The 14,564-nt window shown below is 44.6% G+C and overlaps 1 protein-coding gene across 1 annotated transcript in view; it reads right to left on the reverse strand.

Moving 5' to 3' along the window:
* Positions 1 to 14,564, reverse strand: part of LOC139413736 (dihydropyridine-sensitive L-type skeletal muscle calcium channel subunit alpha-1-like) — a 60,751-nt gene that overhangs the window by 33,414 nt on the left and 12,773 nt on the right. Inside the window, exons 7-16 of the mRNA XM_071161451.1 lie at positions 10,395 to 10,498; positions 10,141 to 10,286; positions 9,933 to 10,014; positions 9,633 to 9,793; positions 2,912 to 3,137; positions 2,465 to 2,672; positions 2,103 to 2,223; positions 1,631 to 1,845; positions 1,341 to 1,410; positions 1,096 to 1,228 (exon numbers count right to left, since the gene is read on the reverse strand). Of these exons, the coding sequence (XP_071017552.1) occupies positions 1,096 to 1,228; positions 1,341 to 1,410; positions 1,631 to 1,845; positions 2,103 to 2,223; positions 2,465 to 2,672; positions 2,912 to 3,137; positions 9,633 to 9,793; positions 9,933 to 10,014; positions 10,141 to 10,286; positions 10,395 to 10,498 (1,466 nt within the window). The remainder of the gene's footprint in view (positions 1 to 1,095; positions 1,229 to 1,340; positions 1,411 to 1,630; positions 1,846 to 2,102; positions 2,224 to 2,464; positions 2,673 to 2,911; positions 3,138 to 9,632; positions 9,794 to 9,932; positions 10,015 to 10,140; positions 10,287 to 10,394; positions 10,499 to 14,564) is intronic.

Below are 14,564 nucleotides of genomic sequence, written 5' to 3' on the forward strand. Positions count from 1 at the left end.
ACCATCCGAATTCATTCATCATCATCACCATCCTAATTCATTCATCATCATCACCATCCAAATTCATTCATCATCATCACCATCCTAATTCATTCACCATCATCATCATCACCATCCTTATTCATTCATTCATCATCATCGTCATCATCACCATCATCACCGTCCTAATTCATTCAGCATCATCATCACATCCTCATTCATTCATCATCATCATCATTATCATTGTCATCATCACCATCCTAATTCATTCATCATCATCATCACCATTCTAATTCATTCATCATCATCATCACATCCTAATTCATTCATCATCATCATCATCATCATCATTGTCATCATCACAATCCTAATTCATTCATCATCATCATCATAATCACCCTCCTAATTCATTCATCATTGTCGTAATCATCACCATCATCCTATTTCATTCATCCTAATTCATGCATCATCGTCATCATCATCATCGTCATCATCACCATCCTATTTCATTCATCATCATCATCATCACCATCCTAATTCATTCATCATCATCGTCATGATCACCATCATCATCATCCTAATTAATTCATTCATCATCATCATCATCATCATCGTCGTCATCGTCATCATCACCATCACCACCATCCTAATTCGTTCATCATCATCATCACCACCATCCTAATTCATTCATCATCATCATCACCATCCTAATTCATTCACCATCATCATCACCATCATCACTATCACCATCATAATCATCATCATCAACATCAACATCATCATCACCATCATCACCATCATCATCATCATCATCACTATCAACATCATCACCATCATCATCAACATCATCACCATCACCATCATAATCATCATCATCATCACCATCATCACCATCATCATCATCGTCTCCATCATCATCATCACCATCATCAACAACATAATCATCGTCACCATCAACATCATCAACATAATCATCATCACCATCATCATCAACATCATCACCATCATCATCAACATCATCACCATCATCATCATCATCATCAACATCATCAACATCATCCCCATCACCATCATCATAATCATCATCACCATCATCATCAACATCATGATCATTACTTGTTCTCAGGGCTGAAGATGTAGAAGGAGCTGGCCTCTGGAATCGGTACCACCTCCTCCTTCAGCTGCAGGTCTGCCATTGGTCGGGGCCTCGGGGCGTCAGGGATATCAGGCTCTTCCTCCTCATCATCGCCTGGACGACAGAAAGAACAGAAGAACGTGACACATTCTAAATTCTGAATTCTGTTAGATCCAGATTCCATTGCATGGATGTGCCCAGAGGTGTGTGAGATAGTGGGATATACCAGGGAAGTCAGCAGGGGGGAAGGGGTCCTTGATCTCATTCACGTTGGACTCAAACTCGTCTACTTTCAGCTGTGACATAAACAACATTTTTATTAGAGGGAGCATGGGTTGTATCCCACCGGCTACACGGATGTCCACTGTGGGGCAGGTCTGTCTGTGGACAATAGTTGACAGTGTGAAATATCTGGGCCTGTTTTCATAAAGCATCTCAGAGTAGGAGCTCTGATCTAGGATCAGGTTCTCCATGTCCTTATAATAATCATTATATTATGATCGCATGGGCCCTGACCTTGGCTGTAGTAGGGATGCCCTCTATTTTAGCCCTCTCTGCTGCCAACTTCTTGGCCAGGAGTGCCTTCTCCTCTGTTGCCTTGTCAGGCATGTTAGCCCTGAGCAGCTTCTTGCGTTTCTTCTCCTCAGACTTCTCCTTCTGGGCCATGGTCAGACTCTCGGCCTCCGCCAGGTTGTCCACGGCGATGGCCAGGAACACATTCAGCAGGATGTCTGAGGGCTAAGGGTCAAAGGTAATTACGGTCGGCAATGTAAGAGAGACACTTATTTACCCAAGGACAGTAGGACCGTCAGATTTCTGTCTGATAGAGGGGTTGGACTGAGTTTGGTTGGTTTTAGTTTAGACTAGCAATTCATGTGTGCAGACTCAACACAGACACACAGCACACACACACACACACACACACACACACACACACACGTACACACACACACACACACACATACACACACACACACAGAGAGGATACAGTTTCCGCAGACAAAGAGGATGATGAAGTAGATGCTGACGAGGATCCCGGGCATTGTGGGACCGCCATGCGCCATGATGCCATCATACATCACAGCGTTCCAGTCCTCCCCCGTCAGGATCTATCAGAGAGACAGAGTGAGAGAGAGAGAGAGAGAGAGAGAGAGAGAGAGAGAGAGAGAGAGAGAGAGAGAGAGAGAGAGAGAGAGAGGGAAATTATTAGCCTTTTCCAGAGGGAATCAAACAAAAAGCAAGCTCTAATGTCCAACATCTACATATCATACAGCTTCATGGTCATATCATCTTTCCCACATTGTGTGCTAATTGTGTTATAATGATGATTGGTTGTGTATTCCTCCCTACCTGGAAGACACTGATGAGGGCCTGGGGGAAGCTGTCAAAGGTGCTGCGGGGTTTGGACTGGTTGGGGAAGTTGAATTTTCCCCCGAACACCTGCATGCCCAGCAGAGAGAAGATGACGATGAAGAGGAAGAGGAGGAGGAGCAGGCAGGCAATGGACTTTGTGGAGTTCAGCAGGGATACCACCAGGTTACTGAGAGATGTCCAGTACCTGACACACACACACACAGAGAAAAAGAGAGAGAGAGAGAGAGAGAGAGGAGGGGGGGAGTGTTACCTACTTCCTGATTAGCTATTGCCCTCTGGGGGATGAGGATGTAAGACACAATCAATCAACGTATCAATAAATTAACTGGACCAATATGGAGAGCCATGGTGTGTGCAGGATTTTGGTCCAGTCCATCACTAACACACCTGCAATCCTAATGCAGCCTATTGTAAAAGTCTTACTTGGTGACTTTGAGCAGCCTTAGCAGTCGTATGCAGCGCAGCACAGAGATGCCCATGACGGTCATGACGTCCATGCGGACCAGGATGAGTTCCAGAATGCCGGTGGAGACCACGAAGCAGTCGAAGCGGTTGAACAGAGACATGAAGTATTGCTGGAGGCCCAGAGCATACATCTTTATTATCATCTCAATGGCAAACAGAGACAGCAGAACCTTGTTGGCAGTGTCTGGGAGGGGGAGAGAGAAGGAGAGGCAGGGAGAGAGAAGGAGAGGCAGGGAGAGAGAAGGAGAGGCAGGGAGAGAGAAGGAGAGACAGTGAGAGAGGAGAAGAGGCAGGGAGAGAGAAGGAGAGGCAGGGAGAGAGAAGGAGAGGCAGGGAGAGAGAAGGAGAGGCAGGGAGAGAGAAGGAGAGGCAGGGAGAGAGAAGAAGAGGCAGGGAGAGAGAAGGAGAGGCAGGGAGAGAGAAGGAGAGGCAGTGAGAGAGAAGGAGAGGCAGGGAGAGAGAAGGAGAGGCAGTGAGAGAGGAGAAGAGGCAGGGAGAGAGAAGGAGAGGCAGTGAGAGAGAAGAAGAGGCAGGGAGAGAGGAGAAGTGGCAGGGAGAAAGGAGAAGAGACAGGGAGAGAGAAGGAGAGGCAGTGAGAGAGGAGAAGAGGCAGGGAGAGAGAAGGAGAGGCAGTGAGAGAGAAGGAGAGGCAGGGAGAGAGAAGAAGAGGCAGGGAGAGAGAAGGAGAGGCAGGGAGAGAGAAGAAGAGGCAGGGAGAGAGAAGGAGAGGCAGGGAGAGAGGAGAAGAGGCAGGGAGAGAGAAGGAGAGGCAGGGAGAGAGAAGGAGAGGCAGGGAGAGAGAAGGAGAGGCAGGGAGACAGGAGAAGTGGCAGGGAGAAAGGAGAAGAGGCAGGGAGAGAGAAGGAGAGGCAGTGAGAGAGAAGGAGAGGCAGGGAGAGAGAAGAAGAGGCAGGGAGAGAGAAGGAGAGGCAGGGAGAGAGAAGAAGAGGCAGGGAGAGAGGAGTGGCAGGGAGAGAGAAGAAGAGGCAGGGAGAGAGAAGGAGAGGCAGGGAGAGAGAAGGAGAGGCAGGGAGAGAGAAGAAGAGGCAGGGAGAGAGAAGGAGAGGCAGTGAGAGAGGAGAAGAGGCAGGGAGAAAGAAGGAGAGACAGGGAGAGAGAAGGAGAGGCAGGGAGAGAGAAGAAGAGGCAGGGAGAGAGAAGAAGAGGCAGGGAGAGAGAGAGATAAAGAGAATTACTGAATGTGTTAGCCATGTCAGAGACAACAACACACGTTAGATGCTGTGTATATGAAACCAACTTCAGTGTGATGCTAGCCTCGGCTTCCAGGTCTCGCTTACGTTGTTCTCCAGAGGGAAGTTGATAAAGGAATAGTAGGTATGAGTGGAGCGCTATTGCCAGTTGCTGCAGGCTGATTGGTTGTCAGTAGATGTAGATTTTTCACAAATAATATATAATTTGGTTGTAATGACACTACCCCACATGGGCACAAGTGAAAATGATTGGCTTTCGGTTTGGAATCTCCACCTCTGTTTTGAAGGTGGTTATTCCAATTGTGGGGAGGGGCAAACGGCTTGAATACACTCCACCTTCTTTTAACCTTTTTCTGACAAGAACTTTCACAGGCTTTCATATCAAAGGTGAGGCCTCTCAGGGAAGCTCAACCATAAGATGACGCCGGAGAAGAAGGCAGACATTTTACATGCCCCCAACTGAGTGATTTGCGTCTGAGAATTTGTAGGCGATCGAATAAACCCCCACTTTCTTCCATTCTTCTAGCAAACATGCAGTCTTTGGACAATAAAATAGATGACCTACGCGGAAGATTAATCTACCAATGGGACATTCAAAACTGTAATATCTTATGCTTCACGGCTTTCGTGGCTGAATGATGACACTATCACCACACAGCTGGCTGGTTATACACTGCACCGGCGGGATAGAACAGTGGCATCTGTTAAGACAAGGTGCGGAGGAATATGTATTTTTGTAAATAACTGCTGGTGTACGATATCTAAGGAAGTCTCGAGCTACTGCTCACCTGAGGTAGAGTATCTCATGATAAACATGACCACACTGTATTTTTCGTAGCTGCTTACATACCACCTCAGTCAGAGGCTGGCACCAAGACAGTATTGACTGAACTGTATTCCGCCATAAGCAAACAAGAAAACTCTCACCCAGAGGCGGCGGTTCTACGCAGGGAAACTTAAATTCGTTTTACAAAATTTCTATCAGCATGTTAAATGTGCAACCAGAGGAAAAAACTCTGGAATACCTTTACTCCACACACAGAGACGCATACAAAGCTCTCCCTCGCCCTCCATTAGGAAAATCTGACCATAAATCTAACCTCCTGATTCCTGCTTACAAGCAAAAATGAATGCAGGAAGCACCAGTGACCATATCAATAAAAAAGTGGTCAGATGAAGCAGATGCTAAGCTACAGGACTGTTTTGTTAGCACAGACTGGAATATGTTCTGGGATTCCTCCGATGGCATTGAGGAGTACACCACACACCACATCAGTCATTGGCTTCATCAATAAGTGCATCGATGTAGTCGTCCCCACAGTGACCGTACGTACATACCCCAACCAGAAGCCATGGATTACAGGCAACATCCGCAATAAGCTAAAGGCTAGAGCTGCCATCTTTATGGAGCGGGACTCTAACCCGGAAGCTTATAACAAATCCCGCTATGCCCTCCGATGAACCATCAAACAGGCAAAGCGTCAATACAGGACTAAGATCGAATCGTACTACACCGGCTCTGACGCTCGTCGGATGTGGCAGGACTTGCAAACCATTACAGACTACAAAGAGAAGCACACCCGGAGCTGCCCAGTGACACGAGCCTACCAGACGAGCTAAACTACTTCTATGCTCGCTTCAAGGCAAATAACACTGAAACATGCATGAGAGCACCAGCTGTTCTGGATGACTTCACAGCCGATGTGAGTAAGACCTTTAAACAGGTCAACATTCACAAGGCCGCAGGGCCAGATGGATTACCATGGATTACCTGCGAGCATGCGCTGACCACCTAGCAAGTGTCTTCACTGACATTTTCAACCTCTCCCTGTCCAAGTCTGTAATACCAACATGTTTTAAGCAGACCAACATAGTGCCTGTGCCCAAGAACACTAAGGTAACCTGCCTAAACGACTACCGACCCATAGCACTCACATCTGTAGCCATTAAGTGCTTCGAAAGGCTGGTCATGGCTTACATCAACACCTTTTTCCCAGAAACCCTAGACCTACTCCAATTTGCATACTGCCCCAACAGATCCACAGATGATGCAATCTCTATTGCACTCCACACTGTCCTTTCTCACCTGGACAAAAGGAGCAGCTATGTGAGAATGCTATTCATTGACTACAGCTCAGCGTTCAACACCATAGTGCCCTCAAAGCTCATCAATAAGCTAAGGACCCTGGGACTAAACACCTCCCTCTGCAACTGGATTCTGGACTTCCTGACGGGCCGCCTCCAGGTGTAAGGGCAGGTAACAACACATCCGCCACGCTGATCCTCAACACAGGGGCCCCTCAGGGGTGTGTGCTCAGTCACCTCCTGTACTCCCTTTTCACTCATGACTGCACGGCCAAGCACGACTCCATTAAGTTTGCCGATGACACAACAGTGGTAGGCCTGATCACTGACAACAATGAGACAGCCTATAGGGAGGAGGTCAGAGACCTGGCCGTGTGGTGCCAGGACAACAACCTCTCCCTCAATGTGATCAAGACAAAGGAGATGATTGTGGACTACAGGAAAAAGAGAACCGAGCACACCCCCATTCTCATTGACGGTGGAGCAGGTTGTGGAGCAGGTTGAGAGCTTCAAGTTCCTTGGTGTCCACATCACCAACAAACTAACATGGTCCAAGCACACCAAGACAGTTGTGAAGAGGGCACGACAAAACCTAAAATATTTGGCATGGGTCTTCAGCTCCTCAAATGGTTCTACAGCTGCACCATCGAGAGCATGCTGACTGGTTGCATCACTGCCTGGTATGGCAACTGCTCGCACTCCGACCGCAAGGCACTACAGAGTGTAGTGCAAACAGCCCAGGACATCACTGGGGCCAAGCTTCCTGCCATCAAGGACCTCTATACCAGGCAGTGTCAGAGGAAGGCCTTTTACACAGCTGCTACTCTCTGTTGTTGTCATCTATGCATAGTCACTTTAATAACTCTACCTATATGTGCATGTTACCTCAACTAACCGGTGCCCCCACACATTGACTCTGTACCGGTACCCCCCTGTATATTGTCTCGCTATTGTTATTTTACTGCTGCTCTTTAATTACTTGTTACTTTTATTTCTTATTCGTATCCGTATTTTTTAAAACTGCACTGTTGGTTAGGGGCTCGTAAGTAAGCATTTCACTGTAAGGTCTACTACAACTGTTGTATTTGGCGAATGTGACTAATACAATTTGGTGAGGCTAATGTGACGCTAACAGTATTGCTTCCTCCAATGTCCCTGTCCCGTACCAGGCTTGAACTAGTGATCCTCTAATCGCAAACACCCGGGACCGCCTTCCTTGACAACATACCAAGCAATTGAGCTATAGAAAAGGATCCAATTCGCTAGCTACATTGGCGACATTTTAAGCTAGTTGTAGAGTAAGCTTATGGCACACTCCTAACTCAGTTACATGTTTATTCTATATACAGACTGTAGATATGTGTAGATATGCTATAGATATCTGTAGATAGTGACCTTGCCACCTGTTAGTTTATTTGATAGATATATTATAGATTTGTGTAGATACTGACCTTGCCACTCGTGAGTTTATTCTATAGATATGTGTAGATGTAGATACAGTGCCTTGCGAAAGTATTCGGCCCCCTTGAACTTTGCGACCTTTTGCCACATTTCAGGCTTCAAACATAAAGATATAAAACTTTTTGTGAAGAATCAACAACAAGTGGGACACAATCATGAAGTGGAATGACATTTATTGGATATTTCAAACTTTTTTAACAAATCAAAAACTGAAAAATTGGGCGTGCAAAATTATTCAGCCCCCTTAAGTTAATACTTTGTAGCGCCACCTTTTGCTGCGATTACAGCTGTAAGTCGCTTGGGGTATGTCTCTATCAGTTTTGCACATCGAGAGACTGACATTTTTTCCCATTCCTCCTTGCAAAACAGCTCGAACTCAGTGAGGTTGGATGGAGAGCATTTGTGAACAGCAGTTTTCAGTTCTTTCCACAGATTCTCGATTGGATTCAGATCTGGACTTTGACTTGGCCATTCTAACACCTGGATATGTTTATTTTTGAACCATTCCATTGTAGATTTTGCTTTATGTTTTGGATCACTGTCTTGTTGGAAGACAAATCTCCGTCCCAGTCTCAGGTCTTTTGCAGACTCCATCAGGTTTTCTTCCAGAATGGTCCTGTATTTGGCTCCATCCATCTTCCCATCAATTTTAACCATCTTCCCTGTCCCTGCTGAAGAAAAGCAGGCCCAAACCATGATGCTGCCACCACCATGTTTGACAGTGGGGATGGTGTGTTCAGCTGTGTTGCTTTTACGCCAAACATAACGTTTTGCATTGTTGCCAAAAAGTTTAATTTTGGTTTCATCTGACCAGAGCACCTTCTTCCACATGTTTGGTGTGTCTCCCAGGTGGCTTGTGGCAAACTTTAAACGACACTTTTTATGGATATCTTTAAGAAATGGCTTTCTTCTTGCCACTCTTCCATAAAGGCCAGATTTGTGCAATATACGACTGATTGTTGTCCTATGGACAGAGTCTCCCACCTTAGCTGTAGATCTCTGCAGTTCATCCAGAGTGATCATGGGCCTCTTGGCTGCATCTCTGATCAGTCTTCTCCTTGTATGAGCTGAAAGTTTAGAGGGACGGCCAGGTCTTGGTAGATTTGCAGTGGTCTGATACTCCTTCCATTTCAATATTATCGCTTGCACAGTGCTCCTTGGGATGTTTAAAGCTTGGGAAATCTTTTTGTATCCAAATCCGGCTTTAAACTTCTTCACAACAGTATCTCGGACCTGCCTGGTGTGTTCCTTGTTCTTCATGATGCTCTCTGCGCTTTTAACGGACCTCTGAGACTATCACAGTGCAGGTGCATTTATACGGAGACTTTATTACACACAGGTGGATTGTATTTATCATCATTAGTCATTTAGGTCAACATTGGATCATTCAGAGATCCTCACTGAACTTCTGGAGAGAGTTTGCTGCACTGAAAGTAAAGGGGCTGAATAATTTTGCACGCCCAATTTTTCAGTTTTTGATTTGTTAAAAAAGTTTGAAATATCCAATAAATGTCGTTCCACTTCATGATTGTGTCCCACTTGTTGTTGATTCTTCACAAAAAAATACAGTTTTATATCTTTATGTTTGAAGCCTGAAATGTGGCAAAAGGTCGCAAAGTTCAAGGGGCCGAATACTTTCGCAAGGCACTGTATGTGTTGGCACGCTATAGATTTGTGTGGGGCGGCAGGTAACCTACTGTTTAGAGAGTTGGACTAGTAACCGAAAGGTTGCAAGATCAAATCCCTGAGCTGACAAGATAAAAATCTGTCGTTCTGTCCCTAAACAAGGCAGTTAACCCACTGTTCCTATGCCGTCATTGAAATTAAGAATTTGTTATAACTGACTTGCCTCGTTAAATAAAGGTAAAATATCAAATAAAAAAATGTGTGCAGATATGTTATAGATATGTGTAGATACTGACCTTGCCACTCAGTGAGTTGCTGGGACTGCTTGTGGTGTTCAGTAGCGATGGCCAGCGTGTTCAGAAACACCAGAAAGATCACCCACCAGTAGAACATACGGGATTTCACATACACAAGACACTTACGCCGGAAGAAAATGTTCCATTTACGAGCAAGCTTGCTGAACAGTGAGAGATAAGGGAGAGGAGGAGATGAAGAGATGTCATGTTAGGAGATGTGTCAGACTCATGAGGTCTGTTTTCCTTTCATTAAGACACCTGAGTGTTGTCCCAGTCAGAGGCAGGTGTTGGTGTACTTACTAGTAGTACATGATTTTTTGCATTGTGTCCATGTCCTTTAGACTCCCTGCCTCAGATTCTCCATCTTCCAGGGGTAGCAGGCCTTGGGACAAGATACACTGTTGTTACTGCATGGGGTTTGGTAAGGGCTGACTCCTATTGTACTCTTCTATTCTATTCTAATTGATCCTGTTGTGTGTTGGTGATTGGGTTAGGAAGCTATAAGTACCCTGTCCCTCCCCGTCGGCGTCCATGACTTCGGCCTGTGTGATCCACTCCATGTAGCCCTTCACATCCTCATCCAGCTGCTGGGTCTCCCTCATCTCTGTGTACTCTCCGCGCGCCTTGCCTTTCTCTCGCTCCTTAGTGAATTCACTGACGGAGGTAAAAGAGAGATAGAGAAAATATAAAAATGAGAGAAATGGAGGAGAAAAAGAGACATACTAGGTGATGTGTTTATGGTGTGTGTGTGTCTCCACTTACCCACTGAGCACGCCCAGGACCAGGTTGAGCACAAAGAAGGAGCCAACCAAGATGAGAGTCAGAAAATACATCCATGGCCACTCCATACCAATAGCATCATTCACCTAGGAGACGGAGATAGAGAGATGGGGGGAGAGAGAAAGAGAGGTGGAGAGACAGAGGAAGAGGGAGAGAGAGAGAGAAAGAGAGCGAGATAGATGGAGAGAGAGAGAGAAAACCAAAGAAAACATTAGAAGCAAAAAACATTTTGATAACGAATGTAAAACAATCTAAAACAAATGTCAAATGAAAAACATAAGTAACAAAACAACCCAGAGCTCAGCTAGGAATAGTTTGAAACTCTGAAACAGTATAAACATACACTGAAATGCAAAACATTGAATTATAACAGCAAGACACTTGTTGAAATTGAAAACGCAATTGAACAACATCAGTTGTGGGACATGTGTAACAATTTAAGCAGAACAAAGCTACAAGAATTAGCCATACAAGATTAATGAATTTGGAAAACCTATTTTGATAATCTATACAAAAACATCCCACAAAAAGACTTACAGCATACCCAATTAGACATTTGAGCAAAGTTTAACATCCTTCAATCAGTCATTTAAAAACAACCAAAATCCATTAGATTACTCAATAACCCAACAATAACTAAATGAAAAGCTAAAATCTATAAAACCAAAGAAGGCCTGTTGTCAAAATAACATCAGAAATTAAATGCTGAAAAACAGCATATGTAAGTTGCAAAATGCTGTGCTTAAATTGTTCAACATGGTACTAACTTCTTGCTGCTTCCCTGATTTCTGAAACCAGAGGCTCATCTCCCCTGTCCACAAAAGTGGAGACAAATCAGACCTCGATAATTACACAGGAATTTGCATAAACAGCAACTTGGGAAAGATTTTCTGTAGCATTTTGAAGTTATGAATTAAAACCTTTCTTCAAGAAAAAATGTAATAAGTAAATGTCAGATTGACTTTCTCCCCAACCATCGCAGCAGGGTAGCCTAGTGGGGCCTAGTGGTTAGAGCTTTGGACTAGTAACCAGAAGGTTGCAAGTTCAAACCCTTGAGCTGACAAGGTACTAATCTGTCATTCTGCCCCTGAACAAGCAGTTAACCCACTGTTCCTAGGCAGTCATTGAAAATAAGAATTTGTTCTTAACTGACTTGCCTAGTTAAATAAAGGTCAAATAAAAAATTGCGCTACTTTCCATATATACACCGTACACTCTTTGCTTACAATATTGACTATAAAAAAGCATTTGATTCTATTTGGCACGAAGGTCTATTCTTCAAAATTCTCCAAAGTGGGCTTGGCGGTAAAGTGTATGACTTAATCAAATGTATGTACACAGAAAACATGTGTGCAATAAAAAACCAAAGAACATTATTATTTTTGCAATGTCGAGGTGTGAGACAAGGCTGCAGTTTGAATCCAAACCTTTTCAACATTTATATCAATTAATTAGCAGACATGTTGTAACATTCTGCAGCCCAATGAATCACAATATTTGACATAGGTAAAATATCTGCTATCTCCTTTGTGGACGGACATGTACAACACTGCCTCCCTCAGCCAGTGATGACCCAACCAGAAAAAAATCCATCATGTGTTGCAAACTGGTGGGGGGAGGGTTGTAGCGGGGGCTTTGTTCTTGCCCCAGTTCATCTTAGCTGAAGAAGCTCTCTCGTACACCTTCAGACTAGTCTCTAGTGCCTGCATATCCTGCCCATCACTGACCATCCCAGAAACGTCAGCGGCACTGGCCCGATAGAGGGCATCCTTGTCTAATGCCCCGCCTCATCCAGACCGGCCTACTGAGCCCCCCTCCCACCTTGACCATACATGATGCCCCAGCATACAACATCTTCACACAAGCCAAAAACCTTTCCCCAAACACAGACATCACATTGAACAGATACTCATGGTCCACTCTATCAAAATCCTTCTCTTGATCTAAAGAGACCAGTCCAAAGTTCACATTAGAAACTTTCGACAAGTCCAACATGTCCCTGATTAAGAACAAGTTGTCCGTGATTGAGTGTCCCGGTTCACAATATGCCTGTAAAAAACTGCCCAGGTCCCTACGTAATTCAGCCAAATTAGCCTTGGAGGCCTACATTGCCTTGCCCCACCAGCTCTACCTCCACTTCACTGATACTACGCTCGAGTTCCCCCAATACTCTCCTAGCCTCTGAGGATGAGAGAGCTGTATACTGTTAACAGAAAAGCAGAATTTGGACTTTTTTCACATCCGACCATTGACTCAAAGACTCATACTCTTTGCTGCCCCCACCTTTCCCAAAAAGTCTGGAAACCTGAGCAAAAAAAACGTGGCATCTTGTAAGAGATTTACATTAAACTTCCAATTGGATTCCTGCCGAGGCCCTGGTGAAATAGACAGCCAAGCCATGTTTATGTGGCGATCCATAAAACCCACCGGGAGAATGGTAGCGCCCAACAGCCTATTGCTCTGATTCCTGGACATGTAAAACAGCTCTAGTCAGGCTGCACTCACCCTAGCCCCAAAGACCTTCACCCGTGTATACTGTCATGTGTTGGGATGTTTAGTTCTCCAAACATCCACTAGGTCAAACTGCAACCTCTAAAGATTCTGACCCTTTTTTTTCAATTTTCACCTAATATGACATACCCAAATCTAACTGCCTGTAGCTCAGGACCAGAAGCAAGGATATGCATATTATTGATACCATTTGAAAGGAAACACTTTGACGTTTGTGGAAATGTGAAATGAATGTAGGAGAATATGACACATTAGATCTGGTAAAAGATAATACAAAGAAAAAACATGAGGGTTTTTTGTACCATCATCTTTGAAATGCAAGAGAAAAGCCATAATGTGTTATTCCAGACCAGGCGCAATTTAGACTTTGGCCACTAGATGGCAGCAGTGTATGTGCAAAGTTTTAGACTGATCTAATGAACCATTGCATATCTGTTCAAAACGTTGTATCAAGACTGCCCAAATGCGCCCAAATTATTTATTAATACATTTTGAAGTTCATAATTGTGCATTCTCCTCAAACAATAGCATGGTATTATTTCACTGTAATAGCTACTGTAAATTGGACAGTGCAGTTAGATTAACAAGAATTTAAGCTTTCTGCCCACATCAGATATGTCTATGTTCTAAGATTTTTTTGTTTGTTTCTTACAACCTCATGCTACTCACATTAGCCTACGTTAGCTCAACAGTCCCACGAGAAGGACACCGATCCTGTAGATGTTTTTAATGATGTCTCTAAACACCACACTGAGCCTGAATGAGACTCCTCCCCATTTCTATCTTTCCTAAAATCCATCATACAGTTCCAGTCCACGCCTACCACCAGCGTCTCCTCAGGCGCTACCTGTGAGATTTCCTGTCTAAGACACCCCCCCCCCCCCCCGCCCTCTCTCCCTGTGTTAGGTGAATACATATTTATAAGGACAAAACCTTTGTTGTTAATGTCTGCTTTAACTACAAGCAGTCTACCCCTACACACCTCCTTTTTACGGAGCAAATTCTTACCACCATACCCGGTGCAAAAAGGACTGCCACCCCTGCACTAACATTTGTTCCACAACTCAGCACACTTACCCTTTTCCACCAGAGCCCCCAATTGACTTCATTCATCGCATCATTATGAGTCTTCTGCAGACACAACACCTGTACTTTTTGGGGTTTTACATGTTCACCCAACACACTCCTCTTTCCTGCATCTCTGGCACCATTTATATTAAGTGAGCCTACCCGAAGAGTCTCCATAAGTGGGAGAAAGGCCCGCAATGAAAGAGACCAATAACAAAGCTCAAAAAGCCCCAGTGCCAGAAAAAAAACAATTAATCTAAACAGCATCTGAAGGTCGACCCTTACGCACGGTTGTGACCCACTTCCTCAACCTAAAACGTTTCCTTGGTAAGAGGATACCATGCCCCTCATTTTTCATTGCGTGTTGTACTGACCTTACAAACTCTCAAAAAAAGCTTCAAGATTAACCTTTTTTCCTTCAGTCTCATTCAGGAACCTTGACAGTTCCCTCATCGTGTACTTTGACACCTCTGCCTGACAGGCTGTCAGCTCTGGACCCATTGGGGAAGAGCCTGAAAAGAAAGCCTCCTCATTGTCCTATTCCTCAGACTCACCTTCGACCTCCTCATCTGC

The sequence above is a fragment of the Oncorhynchus clarkii genome, chromosome 7, assembly GCF_045791955.1.
Source record: "Oncorhynchus clarkii lewisi isolate Uvic-CL-2024 chromosome 7, UVic_Ocla_1.0, whole genome shotgun sequence".
Taxonomy (NCBI): Eukaryota; Metazoa; Chordata; class Actinopteri; order Salmoniformes; family Salmonidae; genus Oncorhynchus; species Oncorhynchus clarkii.